General features: G+C 41.1%; 1 protein-coding gene and 1 long non-coding RNA gene across 4 annotated transcripts in view; one reads left to right on the top strand and one right to left on the bottom strand.

Moving 5' to 3' along the window:
- Positions 1–13,223, top strand: part of ROCK1 (Rho associated coiled-coil containing protein kinase 1) — a 93,100-nt gene extending 79,877 nt beyond the window's left edge. For all 3 annotated transcript variants that reach the window (XM_087755302.1, XM_009471233.2, XM_087755311.1), the window contains 5 exons: positions 2,710–2,798; positions 4,190–4,268; positions 4,386–4,647; positions 5,423–5,630; positions 11,712–13,223. In XM_087755302.1, the coding sequence (XP_087611428.1) occupies positions 2,710–2,798; positions 4,190–4,268; positions 4,386–4,647; positions 5,423–5,630; positions 11,712–11,715 (642 nt within the window). In that variant the 3' untranslated portion in view covers positions 11,716–13,223. The remainder of the gene's footprint in view (positions 1–2,709; positions 2,799–4,189; positions 4,269–4,385; positions 4,648–5,422; positions 5,631–11,711) is intronic.
- On the bottom strand, positions 5,730–18,633 carry LOC148057378 (uncharacterized). Its single transcript, XR_015704287.1, has 3 exons — positions 18,385–18,633; positions 14,947–15,079; positions 5,730–9,959 (listed from the first exon to the last, which is right to left on the bottom strand). It is a non-coding gene; the product is annotated as an uncharacterized LOC148057378 (long non-coding RNA).
- Positions 18,634–18,684: the final 51 nt, after the last annotated feature.

Consider the following 18,684-nt stretch of genomic DNA (forward strand, 5'->3'; position numbering starts at 1 on the left):
TTTAGGCGGTTACTCCATTCATGCTTTCCTAGTTTGAGTAATAGTTCTTGCACTTTGAAGGAATTTGAGCTACAGATGGATGCCTTCGTCATAAAATGAGTCGTGCTGATAGGATTCCTTAAACTAGCTGAGGTTCAAACCAGTGAGACACAGTAGTGAGGGGCCGTGTTGACTTAGATGTGTATTCTGTTGGCTGAACTGTACTGCATCTGAAACAAGCTAGCTTGTAGTCGGCTTCCTCAGGTGCTTCTGTTCCAAATTCTCCTGCGCTTTCAGTTTTGAGGTTGGTGGGAGGTATGCAACCTCAAATATAGGCATGCCCAGATTAACTTGCATTAAAGGGAAAGCAAAATTGCATTAGTAGTGCAATTGGATTGATGCCAGAGTTATAACTGGAGCCGCTGCATTTCTGACTCAAATGTCAGTAGTGCTGATGGTTTTGCCCCATGCCCTCCAAGTCATTTAGCTTAAGTGAGAAAGGGGTGAGTATGGAAAACTCATTTGACAAGAAACAGTTGAGTTATACCTCAAGCTAACACTAAAATGGGTTAGCCCTATTTTTATCTGGAACTTCATTTCATTCTAAGTGGAGATGATAAAAATATCCTTCAAAAACCACTGTAGAACAGAACTACTGTCAGATTATTTTTTTTGTACTTTCACAGCAGGATATTGAGGTGGCTGTACATAACTTCTCTTTTGTGAGGTTAAATTGTTCTTTCATCAAGAATTGTATACAGTGTGATAACTGAATTCCATTGCAGTCAGAATTTGCATTTGTTACAGTAGTCATCTGAAGGCCTTGCTCTTGTCTGTGAAAGGCAGAGGTGCATACTTCAAAGACAAAGTCAGCATGAGCTTTCTGTTGAAGGAGATCAAAAGAATTCAAGCACAGACTCTCTTCAGTGGGGAAAATCACAAGAGGCTCACACCCTTAGTGTGAACTTAGTACCTATTCAAGTTGATCAGGCTTCTATTAAAGAATCCTGACCGAGGGGCTGAAAGCCCTTTTAGTCAGGGCGGAAGACACCCTTTGTGGCTTTTTTAGATGCATTTCAGTAATTGAGATGTACAACTAGCACGCAGCTTGTGCAACGTATTTTTAAAACACTGTTCTATAAGCTTGTAACTTTCATATTCAGGTTTTGAGGTCAGACTTAAAGTCCTGTGTAATGAGGAGGTTCAGCCTCCTCTTGTAGGAGCAGTAAACAGCATTTACTTTAACTGTCAGTATCTGCATCGTGCAGAAACCCATTCAATTACCTACTAATAATTGGAATTCAAGATGAACTGTTTGTGTATTCGCTCTCTTGCTTTTCTGTCCTTTCCCCTGCTCCTGGGTCATACTATACCTGAATCTGGAGCTCAATATAGGCAGAGCAGTCAGTCTACCTCTTTTGAATCTTCTTTAGTACCTCATACCTTTTAATATGTTGTTTCTAAATCATTTGAAGCTGCAGGGGAGGGAACTGCCACAGCTGTCACTGAGCTTGTGCTTATGGACAGTTTTAGCAGACATTGGACTGGCAGCTCCCAGTGAAGAGCAACAGGCAGTGAATTCTACAGGCTTGAACTCACTGGGAAGTGCTTAAGTCAGAGGTGTTTGATCATAACTGGCCTGTGGGTTACACAACTTTTTTTCTGAGCAGCTTACTTTGTTTTTCCTGTCATATGAACAAATATTTATAATTTTGTGTGATTGTGAGCAGCAGTGGAAGGGTGTCTGTGTACTTTAAGTTGACAACAACATCCTTGGGCTTTTTCGGCAGGGGGGTGGACACTGCAGGCATACTCAGCATACTCAGCATTTGGGAATTCTATTGGAAGTGGGGCCTGCAGTCCGTTCATGCTCTAAAACTCACAGAGCCTTCCTGATAGCTCTTGCTTATTCCCCATAATCCCATGCATTCTGGAGTACTCCACTTTTTCAGTGGCATGGGATAGGTATAACGTATTAATTAATATGCAGATTTTGGGCAAGAACTTTTAAAACACTCGGGGGGGGGAAAAAACTATCAACACATTACCAAATGTTTCTGTTCTTTAACATCTTTACCACTCTGGAAAAAAAGTGTGTGGTTTGACCTTTAAAGTGACACGTAGCAAAAGAATGTCCGTTTCTTTTCTCCTCCTCTGCAAACCTTTCGCTTACTGTCTCAGTGTATTCCTAGATTTGGAATGTAGACCAGACCTCTGTTTCTGCTGATTCATTTTGGCTCTTTATTTTACCAGTCCATTAAAGTGAAAGTGTAAGAAATAGTTAGCTGGAACTGTGAGAATCTCTTTTAGCCTACCAGTAGTTTGGTGTGAAGTACCAGTGAGTCCTGCAGGTCTCTAGAACGAGAGAAGTTGTTTATAACTTTATCAGTAAGTGATAGATTCTGCACTCCAGGAGTTTCTCAGTGATACAGTAATTTTCATAGTAACATGCCAGTAGCAACTGAAATTTGTGAGTTTGTCTACAGATAGACTTCCAGAGTCATCACAAGAATTTTAGGGTGCTGCAGTGACAATAAACAGTTGCTGCAGCTTGTAGCATTGCACGGCTGTCAGTAGTATAGCTGCCTGCACGATGATTTAAATATCTCCTGATATTAGTTTAAAAAACTTAATTTACCCAGGCTTTTTGTGTGCATATGGGAGTACAGTAGGATGAATGTTGCTTTTTAAAATGCAATTTTAACTTGTTTTTTCCCTTTCTTTCCCCAGTATGTTGTGGTGAGCAGTAAAAAGATACTGTTCTACAATGATGAAAAGGACAAGGACCAGTCTAATCCATCCATGGTACTAGATATAGAGTAAGTAAAGTTACTGCTAGTTTTGGATACAAATTGGCAAAAGAGCATTGTGTGTGAGAGAACTGACAACAGATCTAGACACTTGGAATCAAAATTCCAAAAATAATTTTTAATTTCCCATACTAGTTGGAAAATGTCTGTTTATCTGTATTTTGGGGTGCTGTTAACAGAAGATAGTACTTTTTCTTTGTCATGCTATGGCTAAAAGTTAGAGAAAAAGTTAAATATGCAATAGTGTGGCACACTCTGTAGTCACTGGTCTGAACTTACAAAAATGAAGAGCCTCGTCTCGTGACAGAGAAGGGTCAGAGACAGTGGAACCTACATATTATGCTTTCTCTCTTTATGATACAGTGTAATGACTGTTTTTTCTAGTTGCTTCAACAGCTTGTGTGATTGATAGGGAACTGGCTGTCTGATTTTAGGTCTCATCCCCTTGCTTTGTACCTTTCTCTTGCTGTCTGAGAAAGGATGAGTGTTGATCAAGCCCAAAGCATTTCTAACTTTTCCAGATGTTTCTGTTTAGAGTGACAAAATAAATGAATTGTGATCCCTTTACATTGCTTTTACATGAGGAAAATTGTGTCAAGTATCACTGAAGCCCATCGCTGATACATGAGTGTGATGTTTGAACAGCTGATCAACATTATGGGACCTTATAGAGCAGTAATTGAAAAAAGGTTTGAAAATTCATGAATAGGTCTATCAGTGACTAACAAATACAGTGGTCTGGAAGGAATCTCAAACTCAGGAAGTGCTTAAGCTGCCAATTGCTCGTAACCAGGAAAAGAGTTATTTTCTCTTTGAGCTGTTTCTTATTCTCTTTTCATAAACATCTGTTACGGCAACTGTTGAAAACAGGATGTTGGGATCTATGGACTTACAGTCTTGACCCAGTATAAGATGATGTTTGTTCCAATTTTAATATAATTTTCAACAGCTGGTGCCCCAGATTGCCTTTTGTGATGTTCTGGCATTGATTGTTTATCAACTGCTAACATGATTTAGTAAAAAAATTAGAGAGTAGTACTATACTTCATATGGTTACTTCCATCTAGGGTTATCAATAAGCTTTTCTAGCAATAATCAGTTAGACTTCCCAGTGTCCCGAGGAAGAATCTGAAAGCCTTTTTCACAGGTAGATTTGCCATGATGGATCTTGGACCCATTGTAAGATAACCCTCTTTCCATGCTACGAAATGTTGGTCTTACTTGGGTAGACAAGATCTACATGGTTTATGAATTAATTCCTAAAATCAGTTTGCGGCCTTGAAATATATCATATTGCTTGCATAAACAAGATTTATAAGATCTTCAAAGCACTTTGATAACTGTTGAAAAAATATACATAGCCTTTTAGCATTTTCTGATTCATGTTTCTTCTAATCTAGTAAGCTGTTCCATGTCCGGCCTGTAACTCAAGGAGATGTATATAGAGCTGAAACTGAAGAAATTCCTAAAATATTCCAGGTAAAAAGAAGTGTTCTCATTTCTGTTTAACTCTCTTGAAAAAGTTTGGTGGCTTCTTTGAAAAGTATATAAAAATACATAGTGCTTCAACAATAACACAGCAGTATTCTTTTTCAGATTCTCTATGCTAACGAGGGGGAATGCAGGAAGGAATTGGAGGTAGAGCCAGTACAGCCGGCAGAGAAGACAAATTTTCTAAATCACAAAGGCCATGAATTTATTCCAACGTTATACCACTTCCCAGCCAACTGTGAGGCCTGTGCCAAACCTCTTTGGCATGTCTTTAAACCCCCTGCTGCCCTAGAATGTCGAAGATGCCATGTGAAGTGCCACAGAGACCACTTGGATAAAAAGGAGGAATTAATTGCACCATGCAAAGGTATACTCGTCAATTTTTGAGTTCTGTGTGCTCTCTCTGTGTGTTTAGCCAGACCGCTAAACTATCGAAGACAAATAAAAGCACTTTAGTTGAAAAGTTTTCTACTCTTTAGTTTGATGATTTTAGATGTGAAAGGTGGTGTTAAAATAATCGGCTGTTAACACTGCTTATGAACAGGCAGCTGTGGCGAGTCTCTGTAGGGAGGCCTTTGGTGGTGTAACTGATGTGGCTCTGCTGAGGGCCCTGAGAGCACAAGAGTCCCTAGAGGTTTGCACCCAAGTACTGGGCAGCTCCTCGGTTCCCAGACCATTCTCTCTTGTACACGGCCCACATTAGGGACAAGGCAGCGGCTGCGTCACCAGGCTGTGCTAAGACCTTGAAGAGTGGTTCTTCCGTCACTTCACGGATTGGAGTAAAGGTTTTCCTCTCTGTGCTCCTGTGAAGTGGAGTATTTGGGGTACTCTGGAAATCAGCCATAAGGCACCCACACAACTCTCCAGCTTATTAAGACTGCAATTAGTGTAAGTTTTCTCATTTCTTGAATATTCAATGCTAGAATCAAGAATCTTAATGCAGGGCGACAAATATTGAAAGAAACTATATTTATCATTTCCCCCGCTGCTTGTTGTCTTCCAAAAGTATATAAACAATTCCAGTACAAGTATGTGTGTAGATGCCATTGTTCTTTCCAGTGGCACAGCTGATATGTCATAATTCTTATTTTTGATAACAAGTCCTAGTTTTCACTGAATTATCTTCCTCATTTTACTTATAGTGAGTTACGATGTAACTTCAGCAAGAGATATGTTGTTATTGGCATCCTGTCAAGATGAACAGAAGAAGTGGGTGACTCATTTAGTAAAGAAGATCCCTAAGACGCCACCATCTACTTTCGTTCGTGCTTCTCCTAGAACTATGTCTACAAGATCCTCAGCAAATCAGTCATTCCGAAAAGTTGTTAAAAATACTTCTGGAAAAACTAGGTGAGAAACTACAAAAGCTACGGATCTTTTTAACTAAAAAAAAATAATAATAATTAAAAAAAAAAATCTCTGTTTATAAAGCTTATTTAATGTGAAATTGTGAAATAATTCCATAGTTGTGACTGTTGAACTGCTGATCTAAATCTTTGCTCAAATCCTGAAGGAAGGGACAGAATTCTCCTGCTGTTGTGGTAAATTTATCAGTTCTTTGGATTTGGAAGGGTACTGTAGAGATGGCAGCGCCTGGCCTGCCAGCGCATGTGAGGGAGCGGGTTGCATTTTTTTCCTGTTTAAAGACAAGGCTCAGTAGATACATCAGCAGTGGCATTTAACTGCAAGGTTGGTCCGCATAGTCATTCATGGATTGACTCATCGAGCTTGTGTGAGCTAGAAGTTTTCTGCAAATGGGGGTGAAATGAGAAACTTACAGATTCTCAGTCTGTTGTTATGCCATTTCTTTTGGTGTGAGGCAGCTTAAGTATTAATTCCATTCTCTCTCCCTGCTTGCTTATTCCCTGTCTTCTCCTATCCCAGTAGTTGTTTTTGTAAGCTGTTTGTGACCATGTGCAAGGCAGGGTCTTGACCAGGGCGAGATTTAAACGGCACTTTTTTTAATGCTGGGTTACTGTAAGCTGATTTTTAACCTGGGTTAGCTTCTTCATACAGTATGCGCATTCCTTTCCCCCAAAATAACCAATTGGGTCGACAGTATGAAGTGGAAACTAGTGTCTCAGTAGGGAAAGAGTCTTCCTAGATTGGCAGTGCTACCAAAATAAATGTCCTGCAAACATTCCTTGCATGCAGTGCAATAAAAGCAAACTTTTGCATGTAGAGAGACACTGGGTATATTGTGAAACATCCTCCTGCAGAGGAGAGTAGGGAAAAAATCTGAAAGATACAAAGGATGCCGATTTTCTTGTCCCCATAATTAACACTAGAACATAAGCGATCATAGTTTTGAGATACTAATATATTCAGTGAAGGCCCTCAAGATAATCTCATCCAGGAAAATTACTTTAGGCCTTGAATACAAAGCTGTCAATATAAAAAACAGTGATGTTGCAGGCAGTATTGTGTTAGAGATGATAATCAATGCAACAGCATGAGGAGAAAGACATAAATCTGTGACCAGCAGTTAAGAACATGTAGCTGCTGTGCTAGAGTATTTGGGGGAGAAGCCATAGTCACAGATGCTCAACAAAGTCTCGGTTTGCCAGTTACAGTTCAAATGGCAGGAACATAACTGAATCATGATGCAATTTTACATTTTTCAACGCTGGCGCTTAAGCAAGCCGAAGTTGTGACAGACAGAAACACTTCTGATTTGTGGGGAGATTTCCTGGGAAGTGGGCAGTTTTTCCTTACAGTCTTCACTGTAAAAATCTCTTGAAAACAAGGGTGAGTGCAGTGGAAAAGCACATAGTGATAATCCTGAGTTAAGAAGAATGACTGTAAAATCAGAGTTTGCTTACTAAATAGTAGCGACTTCAGTATTGTACCAAATAAAGACAAATCGGTAATTGCTAATTTCAAGGGGTTTCAGTCACATTTGTTATGTACTCACGTGGTGTGTACTTGCACAACAGAATCTTGTTAAACTGTTTGTCTTATCTACAAAATGTTCATTTCTCTCATCTTCCAAAAGCTTTTATAAAGCTTCATGGTGTTTCCAAACTTATTTTTCCTTCAGTCCTCAATTTTCCAAGATTTACTGAAAAATGTTAGACCACTCCATAGGCTTTAGCCAGATCTTTTAAGACTTTTGGATATAAATTACACCTGCTGATTTTAAAATATGCATCATTAATAGCCGCTGTTTAACATCACTTTATTTACAATAGGACTGTTGAAGAAGTACTCCGGTTCTGTGGTTGAGAAAAATATGAAGTGCTTTTATATATCATATGATACATTTATTTGAACAATAATCAGGATTCTAGAAACTAGTTAGTGAAGGCAGGCCTTTTAAACAGGCAGATAAAGATAACAGAAGTTCTTAGAACTGGTTAAAGAGCTGTCTTGCTGATCAGTAAGATTTTTCAGTGAGCCTTGAACCACCTAAGACTGAAAGAAAAAGCATATTGTGTTGACACTTAAAAGGATTAGGTGGAATGATTTTGGTACTGAATGGTCATCCCACCATAAATTCTGGGGAAAAAAAACCAACAGAACTGATAACGTAAAATTCATTAATTTAATTTTAAAAGAGATTTTAAAATGTGACACTGAAATAATGCTAGTCAACGTTGCTTACCGAAAAAGATGTCAAATTAACTGAGAATCTTTTGATGAGGTGGCATTCTTGGACAGTGGGGGAAAAAAAAAAAAGGCAACCAACTCCCCCAAAACCAACCAGCCAACAGAGTTACAGAGTTCGAAAGAATTATTTTAACATACCATTTACATGCATCTTTGAGCTCAATAATTGGAATAATCTAAAACAACACTTGGAAGGTCATAGTCCTGATTGTACGTTTTAGAAATCATCCTCTGTTATGGAGTAGACAGATTCTTCCCTCCCCCCTCTACATGTACCTATGTAGAGTTCACTTTGTAAAGATAGTGCATACTTCTTTATTTCGCATTTAGATATTTAGAGTTGTAGACTTTCTTTTCCAAAAGACTGACTTTTATTCTGAGTATGCTTTCCTTTCCATTTGTCCTTGCAAGGTCCTCTGGTAGCTGTAATTCTGTTGCAGTGTTTGATTCCAATTTTTAGGAGGGTCTTCAGATGAGCTATACTGCAGTTACTGTAATATACCTCATGCTAGGGTGTGAAGGGGGAATTTGCATGTGCATGCACACACAGAATTAAAAAAAGGCGGGGGGAGGTCAAAAACCTACTGTAGGCAAAACAGCTCTGGTGTTCAGATGTCTCGTAGCTGTTAGCTTTTCAATAGGGTGTTGTTTTTTTTTTTCAGCATAACCATGTGATTTCTCAAGTTTTTCATTTTAAGAACTTTTTTCCAGGCATTTTAGAGCTAACTGGAAAAGCACAGAAGCTTTCATCCATGCTCTTCTATGGGAGAAAATCCATTTTCTGAAATCAATTCATTGATTCTTTTTCACTCTGTCTTAATAGAAATGCTAGTTTGGGGTTGCCTTTAGCAAGGACAAGTTTGCAGCTAATCTCTTATAGAATGAAGAGATTTACACATTTGAAAATTTACAGTAGCTCTTAAAGGAATGGGTCTGGGGAGATCAGTTCTTCAAACAGTTTCTGTTATTAATCCTGTTGGCATTTGTCGTGTGAGAGTGTTAGAGAATCATAGAAATATGCAAGTAGTGAGGGGGAACTTTTTTTTAAAAAATGAGAAACACCATCTTTAAAACTCTTTTTTTGAGATCCTAGAGATACAGCGAGCCTAATATCTCACCAGCACCAGAAGGAGGAGAGCTGCACATTCCTGGGCTTTATCTTGTGTCAGCTCATGCTTCACAGATTACCACAGTGAGCTGGTCTATTTTCCAGCAGAGAATTAATGCAGGAATGTTTTCACTAAAGAAAAGCCAAAAAACCCAAAGCATAACAGCAAAACCCCAGCCCTAACCCCACAAAAGAAAAGCGAGTGGTTTTCTGTTGGGTTAGGAAGTTGCAATGGTTCGTGGAAGAGTCCAGAAAGCACCAGATCTGTCTCAAGAATGGAAAGAGGAAGGGTGAAGGTGGTCGTCTTGCACTAGCGAAGTATCAGGTCAGACCAGCTGTTCAGAATACTGCAGCCTTGCATTTTCTCCATCCGCCCTAGTGTACAGCCTCTGTTCACACCTTTCTCCATCACCCAACGGGATCTTCTAGGTTCTTGGGAAGAAATAAAGCTCTTAAGTTTTCTGGCAATTGAGAAGTTAATACTCACGTGGTATCTTATCTTTTTCACTTCTTGAATTTTCTAACAGACTGTGATGTGTATCAAACAGTTAATATTTATATTACTCTTCTAGACAGAGCCCAAATCTGTTAGTGAGTTTGATGACATAATTGATATTTAACCTTAGAAATCTTGCGTCTTAATGATGTTTAATACTGACATAGCTTCTTAGAATGTATAATTAATTTACAGCAAACTCTGTTTTAACGCTGCATATTGTAGGCACTGAGTATGGAGAAGCAGCATATTGAGCATAAACAATTTAGAGAGGCAGAGTACTTGACCAGCTAGAGTGCTAGGTACGTGTGTGCTGCCTGCATGGAGGCGTGTGCGGGGGGCAGGCGGGGAGCCCCCGCGCCTCGCTGATGCTTGAGGAGCTGCTCGGGCGGCTTTGTGGCGCGCTCCATCCCCATCAGACAGCTGCCACTGGGTTGACTGGAACATAGTGGGGTTTGCGTGGCACCTGCAGAGCAACATGAGCGAACAGTGAAAAGATTCAGAGTTACGCTGAGCAAATAAGCATTAGAAAAAGGTCAGATAGGAACTTCTCTTTCAAGCTATTCTACGGTGGCCGTTTTTGTGACTTTCTCAGACAAATTTGATGTTAGTTGTGTCTGTGAACTAGACAATCACTGCTGTGATGTAGTATGGCCAGCTTGTGCCCTAATATCACTACATATTCCATCCTGTCTGTCTAGAAAGAAGAGGCATTTGATTTATTTTAGGAAAATTCACTTCTGATGTACCGGATGTTTAGATCATTAAATAAATTTACAATGGATCTTATATACTGAACACTTAACTGGTGATTGCGCAGTAGCTGAGCTAATCTGACAGTCTGCTGCTGCTTAAGGGGGAGGATTTTCCCTCTCTGTCTTCCCTGCTCTTCTGTCCTTGGATCCTGGGTCAACGCTTGAAATGATCCATTTTGGACCCTTCCGTGAAGGTCCACAATTCAGTTACCTGACAGTCAAAAAAATACAGACTTATTTTGCTGAGCTAGTGAGTGGAATCAGCCCGCTGAGAAGCGTGGTGATTGCCAGCTCTGAGGACAGGTAAGCAGGAGGGTGCTCCCTTGGGGTCAGGAAGGTGATACAGTGGAGGAACAGCAGCCCTCTTCCTTTCAGGAGGCAGCGAGTTGTTAGATCAGCTTCTCTGAACTCAAGACACTGCACCCTGCGGTTCTCATCCTGACCTTTTTACCTAGACGTGGGAGTAAGAGAAGCAGTGATGATTTTTATGGGAGATGCGTGTTTAGCTTTTACTAAGTATCTGAAAATTGTTCTCTTGTCAGGCAGTATAGCAGAGCTTGGTCTCAGTGATGGAGTCCTACCATGTAAGCAGGCATTAACTGTTTTGTTGAAAGGATACAGACTTTAGCACATGCTTTAAGACATTTTTGTACGTTTCATTTAGGATCTGATCCATCGTTCTTTGCAGTTGGTAGGCAGCACTTCACTGACTTCGTGGCAAGGTGTATCTGACCATTAAAAGGAGCTTCATGTATAAATTCATCTTAAGTTCTGTTCCTGATTTTAATAACTTAGCACTAGTAAATATGAATGAGAACTTCATGATGAACTTGCTAGCATTTGCAGGACTGCTTCTAGATCTCAAACCACACTTCATAGTTTAAAGTATGCTAATTTCTACACATTGTTTCAGCACAGTTGAGGTGTTTTGTTTTAATATATTTGGACTTGGGCACCTGATCAAGTTAATGCATGTTTTTTTGTGTGTGGTTTTTTTTTTTAAACAGAACCAAAACAAAAAAAACCCAACCAAACAACCAACAAAAAAACCCAAACAACCAAAACTCCTGTGCATCAGATGAGCTCTGGCAACTGCATGTGTGTGCTCTTAGCCCTATAGAGAGCCTTTTCTTCTCCTGCAAGGGAAAGAGGGTCACCTCTGATGATGGCATTTGCCATCAATACACCCATGAGTATTTACTCTTAATCGTTTACTTGTAAAGCTGCAGTAATATTATCATCTGTCGGATCTCTGCGTTCATTTAATGTTGTTAGAAATGAAAAGCAGTTTGTGGAAGATTGTGTAGGTATGGTTTTAGTATTGTACCATGTCAATTGAAAAAATATTTTGTTAATGTAAAATAGAGTATTCTCTTCACTGAAGCTCTTGGCAAGTATGTGCTAGTGTTATGAAGCTAATTTTTATATTTGTTATTAATTGTCTGTTTTCTTCTTTGTTCCAGCTAACCACACGTACAGTGCTTAATGGAATTTCATGGGATGCGGTCTGAGAAACAGGGCTTTTTTTAACCACACAGAGCAGTGCAGACGGGCTGTTGTTCCTTTCAACATAACTATCACAGGCTTCAGGGTTAAGATTGCTATTACTGTCTCCTCCTTGCTTTGGCACAAAAGCACGCTGAGGGTGTTTAATTGCGGGTTTGCCTAAAGGTAGATTAGATTAATTATTACTATGTAATGCAAGTTAAAGCAAATAAAGCTTAGCTAGGTGTATAAAAAAAGGTGCTGCCTTTTTGGATTTAAAAAAAAAGCCTGTCAATCATGATGAAATGCAGCCAACTTTCTTCATATCAGTGAAAGAAAAGGACTGTTGACCCTGTGAAGGGGATATTTATGTCAAGATGAGCATATGAAATGGAGTAGGGGAGGAAGGTTTCTCAATGAGAAGGACTGCGATTGCTTTCAAGACTCAAAGTTGTGCTCTTGAAGACTGCAGAACTAGCTTAAAAATGAAGCCTTATCACTTGAACTTCAGTGCCTTCACTGCAGAGTTCTTAACAGCCTTAATGCTAACCACCCACTATGGAATGGATCAAAGTGTTAAATATTTTGCATTATGCTTTACAAAATACTGATTCAGCAGGTTTGTAAAGAGGGGAAGACAAGTAATTGCCTTTAATCTATGCATTTTTGCCAAGCCATACTGAATTATTTTACTATTAGAGGCATTAGAAACTAACCGTAAAAAGAACCACCAAGTTTGGAAGCATATTTTGGGGTACATCATTTCTATAGCTGTATAATGTATTGCCTTACAATTTTAAGTGATAACATACATTAAGTTAACAAACATTTAAGAAATATATGCACTGTTTGAAATGTAAATTATTCTTAGAACACTTTTACTGGGTTTTACATTGTCCTTTTAGTGCCTTAATTTGAGATAATTGTATTATTGCCATGTCAATAAATGTAGAAATCTGAAACTAAACAAAGGAAACCTCTAAAAAACTATTGCATATCAGTGGTTTTTACTGAATTTTAATTGGTTGAGGTATTGTAGATGCTAGATGCATTTTCTAAATTAAGTACAATCTTTGAATGAGAATTCCTCTTACAAAGAAAGACTGATTCTGCTTCATAAGCCAAGAGATGTGTAGGCAATGCAAAAAAAAGAAAAAAAGCATGTACCACAAAAGCTCCGGGTAATTCAGGAATTTCAGTGAATGCTGTCAGACTCTTGCTTTGTAGCAGGAATACATTCATGGTATGGGCAGTATGGTTTTATTTTATTTTATTTCTTAACCAAATACCTCCTCAGTAATTTATAATGGCTTTGCAGTTGTGTATTAAATAAGAAGCACTGGAAAACTGATTCGTCCTTAGGACGATTTGCATGTTTCAAGTGGTATTGAAAGCCGCACTGATGGATATGTAATAATAAACATATCTGTTATTAATATGGTAATGACTCTGTGCTCATTTAATGAGAAATAAAGTAATTTATGGAAAGACCCTTTTGAAAACGACTGGCATGGTGTTTTCTCCTGACTGCAGCTTACACATCTTTCTAAGCATTCAGACATTGCAACAGCTTCTAGGACAGGGTGCATTTGCAACATAAAGCCTAGGGGACTCTGCAACTTTTATTTTACTATTCTACATGAATAAGTAAATAGCATTTTTTTTTTTTCATTCCCTTATTCTCATGGCCTGCTGTAGTAGCCTAATTTATATTTATTATTCAACCACCACTTTGAGCTTGCCTTGTGATTGCTTCATCCTTCATGATGCAGGTTTGGACCTTCAGAAATCCCACTTATCGGGTGGGGGGGGGACACGACCCTATTCAAAAGACAAAAAATGTGGGGTGCTTTTTGTTGGTGGGGTTGTTTGGGTTTTGTTTTGGGGTTTTTTTCCCCCCTCTTTGGAACAGCCTGTGTATCCCATAAGCTAGCTGTCCGTAAATCTCCCTGGGTAATCCACCAAGGCCTGCAGAACAATGGAGTAGTGAGGACAAATTACGTGTGAATGATCATTGTCCTTTCGAGGTCCCAGAGCTGGGAAGAACAGATAAATAGAAGTAGGTGATGATGTAATGTCAGGAAGTTCCTCTGTGTTGAGCTTGCTGCATCAGAATCATAGAATCGTTTAGGTTGGAAAAAACCTTTAAGATCACCAAGTCCAACTACTGAAACGTCAGCAATGGATGGAGCGTGCTAAAGACTACCTTCCAGATCACCAGTCACGTTGACTGTTAGCTTGCAAAGCAATACAAGGGATAATTACGACCTGCTTTAATCTCCTATCACATACCGAGAGGGGAAATAATAGAGCACAATGATTAAACGTTTCTTACTTAAATGCATACATTATTATAGGAAATTTAGAGCAATAGAAAAGGCCTATGGTCAGGTCATTCTCCAGACCCAGATTAGGTTTTGGACTGCTTTCCCACTTTCCTTAACTGGCTACCTCTGCAGGCTCAAGAACTCTTGCCTGAATAATTTCTTAATCAAAAAAAAAAAAAAAAATTGTATCTTGTTCATATTTTATGAATCTGAAAAATAGCATAAAACTTGTTATGAATAGATAATGACTAGTGGAAAGAGGGAAGGATTGTGGAAAAAATGGCTTTACTCTACAGATTGGCACATACTATCATTTCCATAGCTTTTTAGCAATGCTGAAATTCTGCAATTCTTTTTAAATGCTGATTTTGCTTGGGAAAGAAGCAGCAGACATAATGAAGTGTAAAATTACATTGACTGGTATGTCTGGGATAAGTTGCAACTGAAATGCTGTAATAATAAAGTCTAGACATGCAAATTACAGTTTGTGTGCTCCAGTGTACTGATGTTGGCACTTGTTGACTGTAAGCAAGGTGCCGATCTACAGGAATGGCTGTACTTTGAATAACAAATTCAGCCAAAGGTTTCTCCTGCTAGGAAAAGTAATGCCTACAATCTCAACTGTGCAAACAGACATTTCAGGAAAAAAAAATAAATTGTTATTAAATTTCTAGCAAGCATCAGCTTTACCATCCAGAAAAAAATCATCAGTGGGCTACTATGTTCACTACAGCTCCACTTTTTCTGGCTCCTGCCATCTTATTTTGCCAAGAGATGTGAATGTGTAAGCTATGAAGAGCTAACGTAAATCAGCCTGCCTTCGTTCCTGTCAGTGAAGCTGTAGTTTTACACACAATTTGAGAAATGGGGAAGTCTAGATTCTTACCTGATCATTTTTTGTGGATTTGCCTCCACCTTTTTTCAGTTTTCTATTACTGTGTTAGGTTGAAAGCTCATTAACATTAGTAGAATGCCAAATCTGCTCTTTTTCATTCCCTCTTCAAGTCTCCCTATTCCTGCTGAAGGAAACAGGAAAAGAAAGTGATAAGAGTAGCTAACTGTAGCAAAACAGCCTGGGTAATCAGGAAAGGATACGGCCTCTCCCACAAGCAGGATGAGCAGCAGCTATGGAGGCTGTAGCCAGAAGCAAGTCAGCAATCGTGCAGCAGGTGCTGAGCTTCCCCCTCAGCTGCTGAACTCCACTGGGAATTATTCACGTACTAGTTACAAACATAAAAAATGCAAATGGAGTTTTATTCCTTTTCCTTCCCCAGATGTACATTCATAGTGACCCAGAGTGCAAAAAGCCTGAAAACTACTGAAATGGAACAGGTAACACTGAAATGGGGAAGACAGTGGGTTACTTTAAACATCTCCTGGATTGCTGTTTACCATGCCATTACATTTTCTATATCATCTACTATTAGAAGTCACACCTTATTGACACCGCGTCTTTCAGCCTGTAGTTGCTGTGAGACAGGGACCGCATGTAGCAGTGGCTTTCAGGCCGGGAGTGCCTGGGCTGTGCCGAGCCCCGGGCCCCCGCGTTGGCTCTAGGAGCCGCTGCTGCCCAGGGCACCACGGTGACCCCCCCGGGCCTCGCTCAGCCCCGCGCACGCCAGAGCTTTGGTCGAGTATCCGGTTTCTGTTCCTCGTTTTCTGGGAGCTCATTTGGAGACAGCCAAGGTTTGCAGTGCAGGAAAGTGGAACACTTACCTTTATCACGAAAAAGAACTTCACTTTAAACGTGTAAAGCACTGGAACATATCAGGACACTGGAAAGTCAGATCTAAAGCACTTAAAACTAGGCTTATTTTGAGTTTAATATGCATGGCAATTAGCTGTAAGAGAGGAGTGTGATTTGATACTACTTGTGCTGTTAATGCAGGGTCATTAAAATGTTTAAAGCCTGAAGACACATAGAAAAGTTCCCAAGAACATTATGTTTCCCATAGAAAATCAAATGTAGGTGAATAAATCACCTGTTAATATATTGGATAACACATCTTCCCTTTTAAAGAAACAGGAAGTGTAAATGCAGTATTTTAATTCCTGAGACTGATTATTTAAAATGGAGACTACCTTCTTTGTTCTATTGCAAGCATCACAAAGGTGCCTGAAGCACGCCTGGCAAAGGGCTTGCCTTGCTTCCCCACGCCTTTCGCTGTATCGCAGCACCTGCTTGTACCGTCTGAGGGCACGCTCACTACTTGTGCTCCTCAGAACTGAGCTACGGGAGACTTCACAGAGTAAAAGCCTTTGGCAAACAGATCTGGACTCGCTCTGCCCCACCTTTCAGCACCATTCACGCGTTCTGCCAGGCCTACTGGCCTGCACGCAGTGTTGTGCTAACGCCACAGCCCCAGCTTTTGGATCCGAGCTGGCTCGCGTCCGGCCAGACGAGGATGGGAAGCAGCCGTGCTCTGGCGGCCCGGCAAAAGGCCACAGAGACGCAGCCGGGGCAGGCAGTTCCGCTGTCCCCGTGCCCCCCGCGACCCAGCCCAGGGTTCCCTCAGGGCTCGTCTTCGCTAAGAAAAAAGATGCACTTGATAACGTTGAACCAATCTTTTTTACAATTTTAACGTCAAGGTAATCTGTACTTAATATTTATACATCAGGTTGCACTCTCTGTCTCTATGCTCCTTATGTCAGTTTGTGTACCACTCAAGGAAACCAGCATCTGTTGATCCCCTCCTTACGGAAAATGGCACAAAGCTGTTACAGCAGGAAGAGGCCTACACCATCTCGGAGGAAAGAAGAGGGAGGCAGTGGTTCTTCACCATGCAGAGCTCGGGAAGAGTTTTCCAACAGACACAAACCCCAATTCTTCTCTTTCGGCACAGCACCCTCTAGTGCCTTTGCCAGATCCTGGAAACGAATAGTCTGCAATTGCCCAAGACCCGATCCTCTAAGGGTTACTCTAAAGGGGAGAATGTATTCGGTGCGGCTTCAGGCTGTAGAGCATTCAATTTTCATTGAGGAGTCACGAATAAATGGCCTCTATATAGGTCACTGTTGGCATGAAGAGCAAATGGCTGGACTGGAGATACCCTGCACATAGGCTCACGGGCAGACAGCTGGGATCTGCTCTCACTTGAATAGGTGGTCTGCAGGATCTCACCCTAGACCTGGATTAAAGCTTTTCTAGAAAGCTCCTTTAAGCAAGTCAAAGTAACAGAAAATTCATCACCCTTGCTGGTAAGCTTTAAAAACACTTAAATCGCCTTAGTAATTGGAAACTCCATCTTAATTCAAGATCTAGCTTCGTTTCAGCATATCACCCCTTGGAGCTTCTCTGTGAAGCGTAATCCTTGTTCCCAAAAACTTCCTTTTCACATCTAGGAGCCTACACTAGACAATAAAATCAACTTTTGCTCTTCTTCTCCATGACAAACTGAAAAGACCAAAATTTCTAAGCCTTCCATCTTAAGGCTTACTTTCAAGCCCTGGATTATTTTTATAGCCATTTTGTATATCCTTCTTTGACTGTTTGGAATTGAAAATCACATTTGGCGAGCAGCATGTTTATCAAGGAAAGATCCTTCTTGTTTTGGGTATCACTTCTACAGCAAAAGGAGGGCCAGAAGGGCAAATGCAGACAACCAAATGGCAGCAGAAGCTCTTGCAGCTGCCAGAGGAACCGGTGAAGTGGTGGTACCGGGTTTCTAGAGGTGGTAGCTAGGAGGGGTCTGAGGAAGGGATGCTTCTTTCTGGCATTCTCTTCCTTTTTATATGTTTAAGCACTGCTTTAGTTTCTTTAATCACAGCCTAATACCAAGAGCTTTTGCAGAAGCAGCTGAGACTCATGTCTCCGTGTCTACTCTTTTTAGTATCTTTAAAAATGTTTGTTATTGTCCTGAAGGCTCCTGGCCATTGCCATCACATTCATCCTTCAGCACTCCTTATCTGATATTTATCAGCGAGTCTTAAACTAATTCCCGGTAGATTAGTCAGCCCCTCTCCCCTTACTAAAGTTCTCCTGTTGATCATTTTCTCTCTTACTCCACGTTCTCCTATAACCCAAATGTATTTCATCCATAACAGCCTTTTCTTTTTTTCTTCCCCCCCCCCCCCCATCTCCGTGCCATCGCAGCCTTTGGGCAAAACACCAGAACGCCTACAAACCCCCCTCAGCTCTGTAGCACCTCGCCCTCTGCACCGGTATGCCCTGCCCCCTGCCCCACCAGCGGCTGCCGCCCGTCCTGAGGACCGGGGGACCGGGCCCTTCCCGGACCCCACCCCGGGCACCGTAACGCCGCGGGCTCTGCGCCCGGTTTGCACGCAAGCAGGTTTACTCGCACCTGCCACCTAGCCAGCCGCTCACTTTAGGGCGGTTATATGTTCCCGGGTGAGGGAGAAGTCCGGTATTCAGTCACGCTTTCTCCTGCGCCGCTCTCTCCCGAGAAACTACCGTTGCCCGGGGACAGCCCGCAGCCGGAGCGGTGTCTCTTCTCCGGTCTGAGGGGCAGCGCCTACCTCCTTCACCTCCCTCCCCGGGCGCCCTTGCCCGGCCCGGCCCTGACCCATTGCCGGCCGCTGCGGCCGCTCCTCTGCCCAGCAGCCGTTACCGGCCGCCTCGCGCGGGCACCACCCCCACCCCGCCCTTCCGGCGCTGCGCGCGCAG

The sequence above is a fragment of the Nipponia nippon genome, unplaced genomic scaffold, assembly GCF_047370975.1.
Source record: "Nipponia nippon isolate SJK-2023a ecotype South Korea unplaced genomic scaffold, ASM4737097v1 scaffold_1, whole genome shotgun sequence".
NCBI classification, from domain to species: Eukaryota; Metazoa; Chordata; class Aves; order Pelecaniformes; family Threskiornithidae; genus Nipponia; species Nipponia nippon.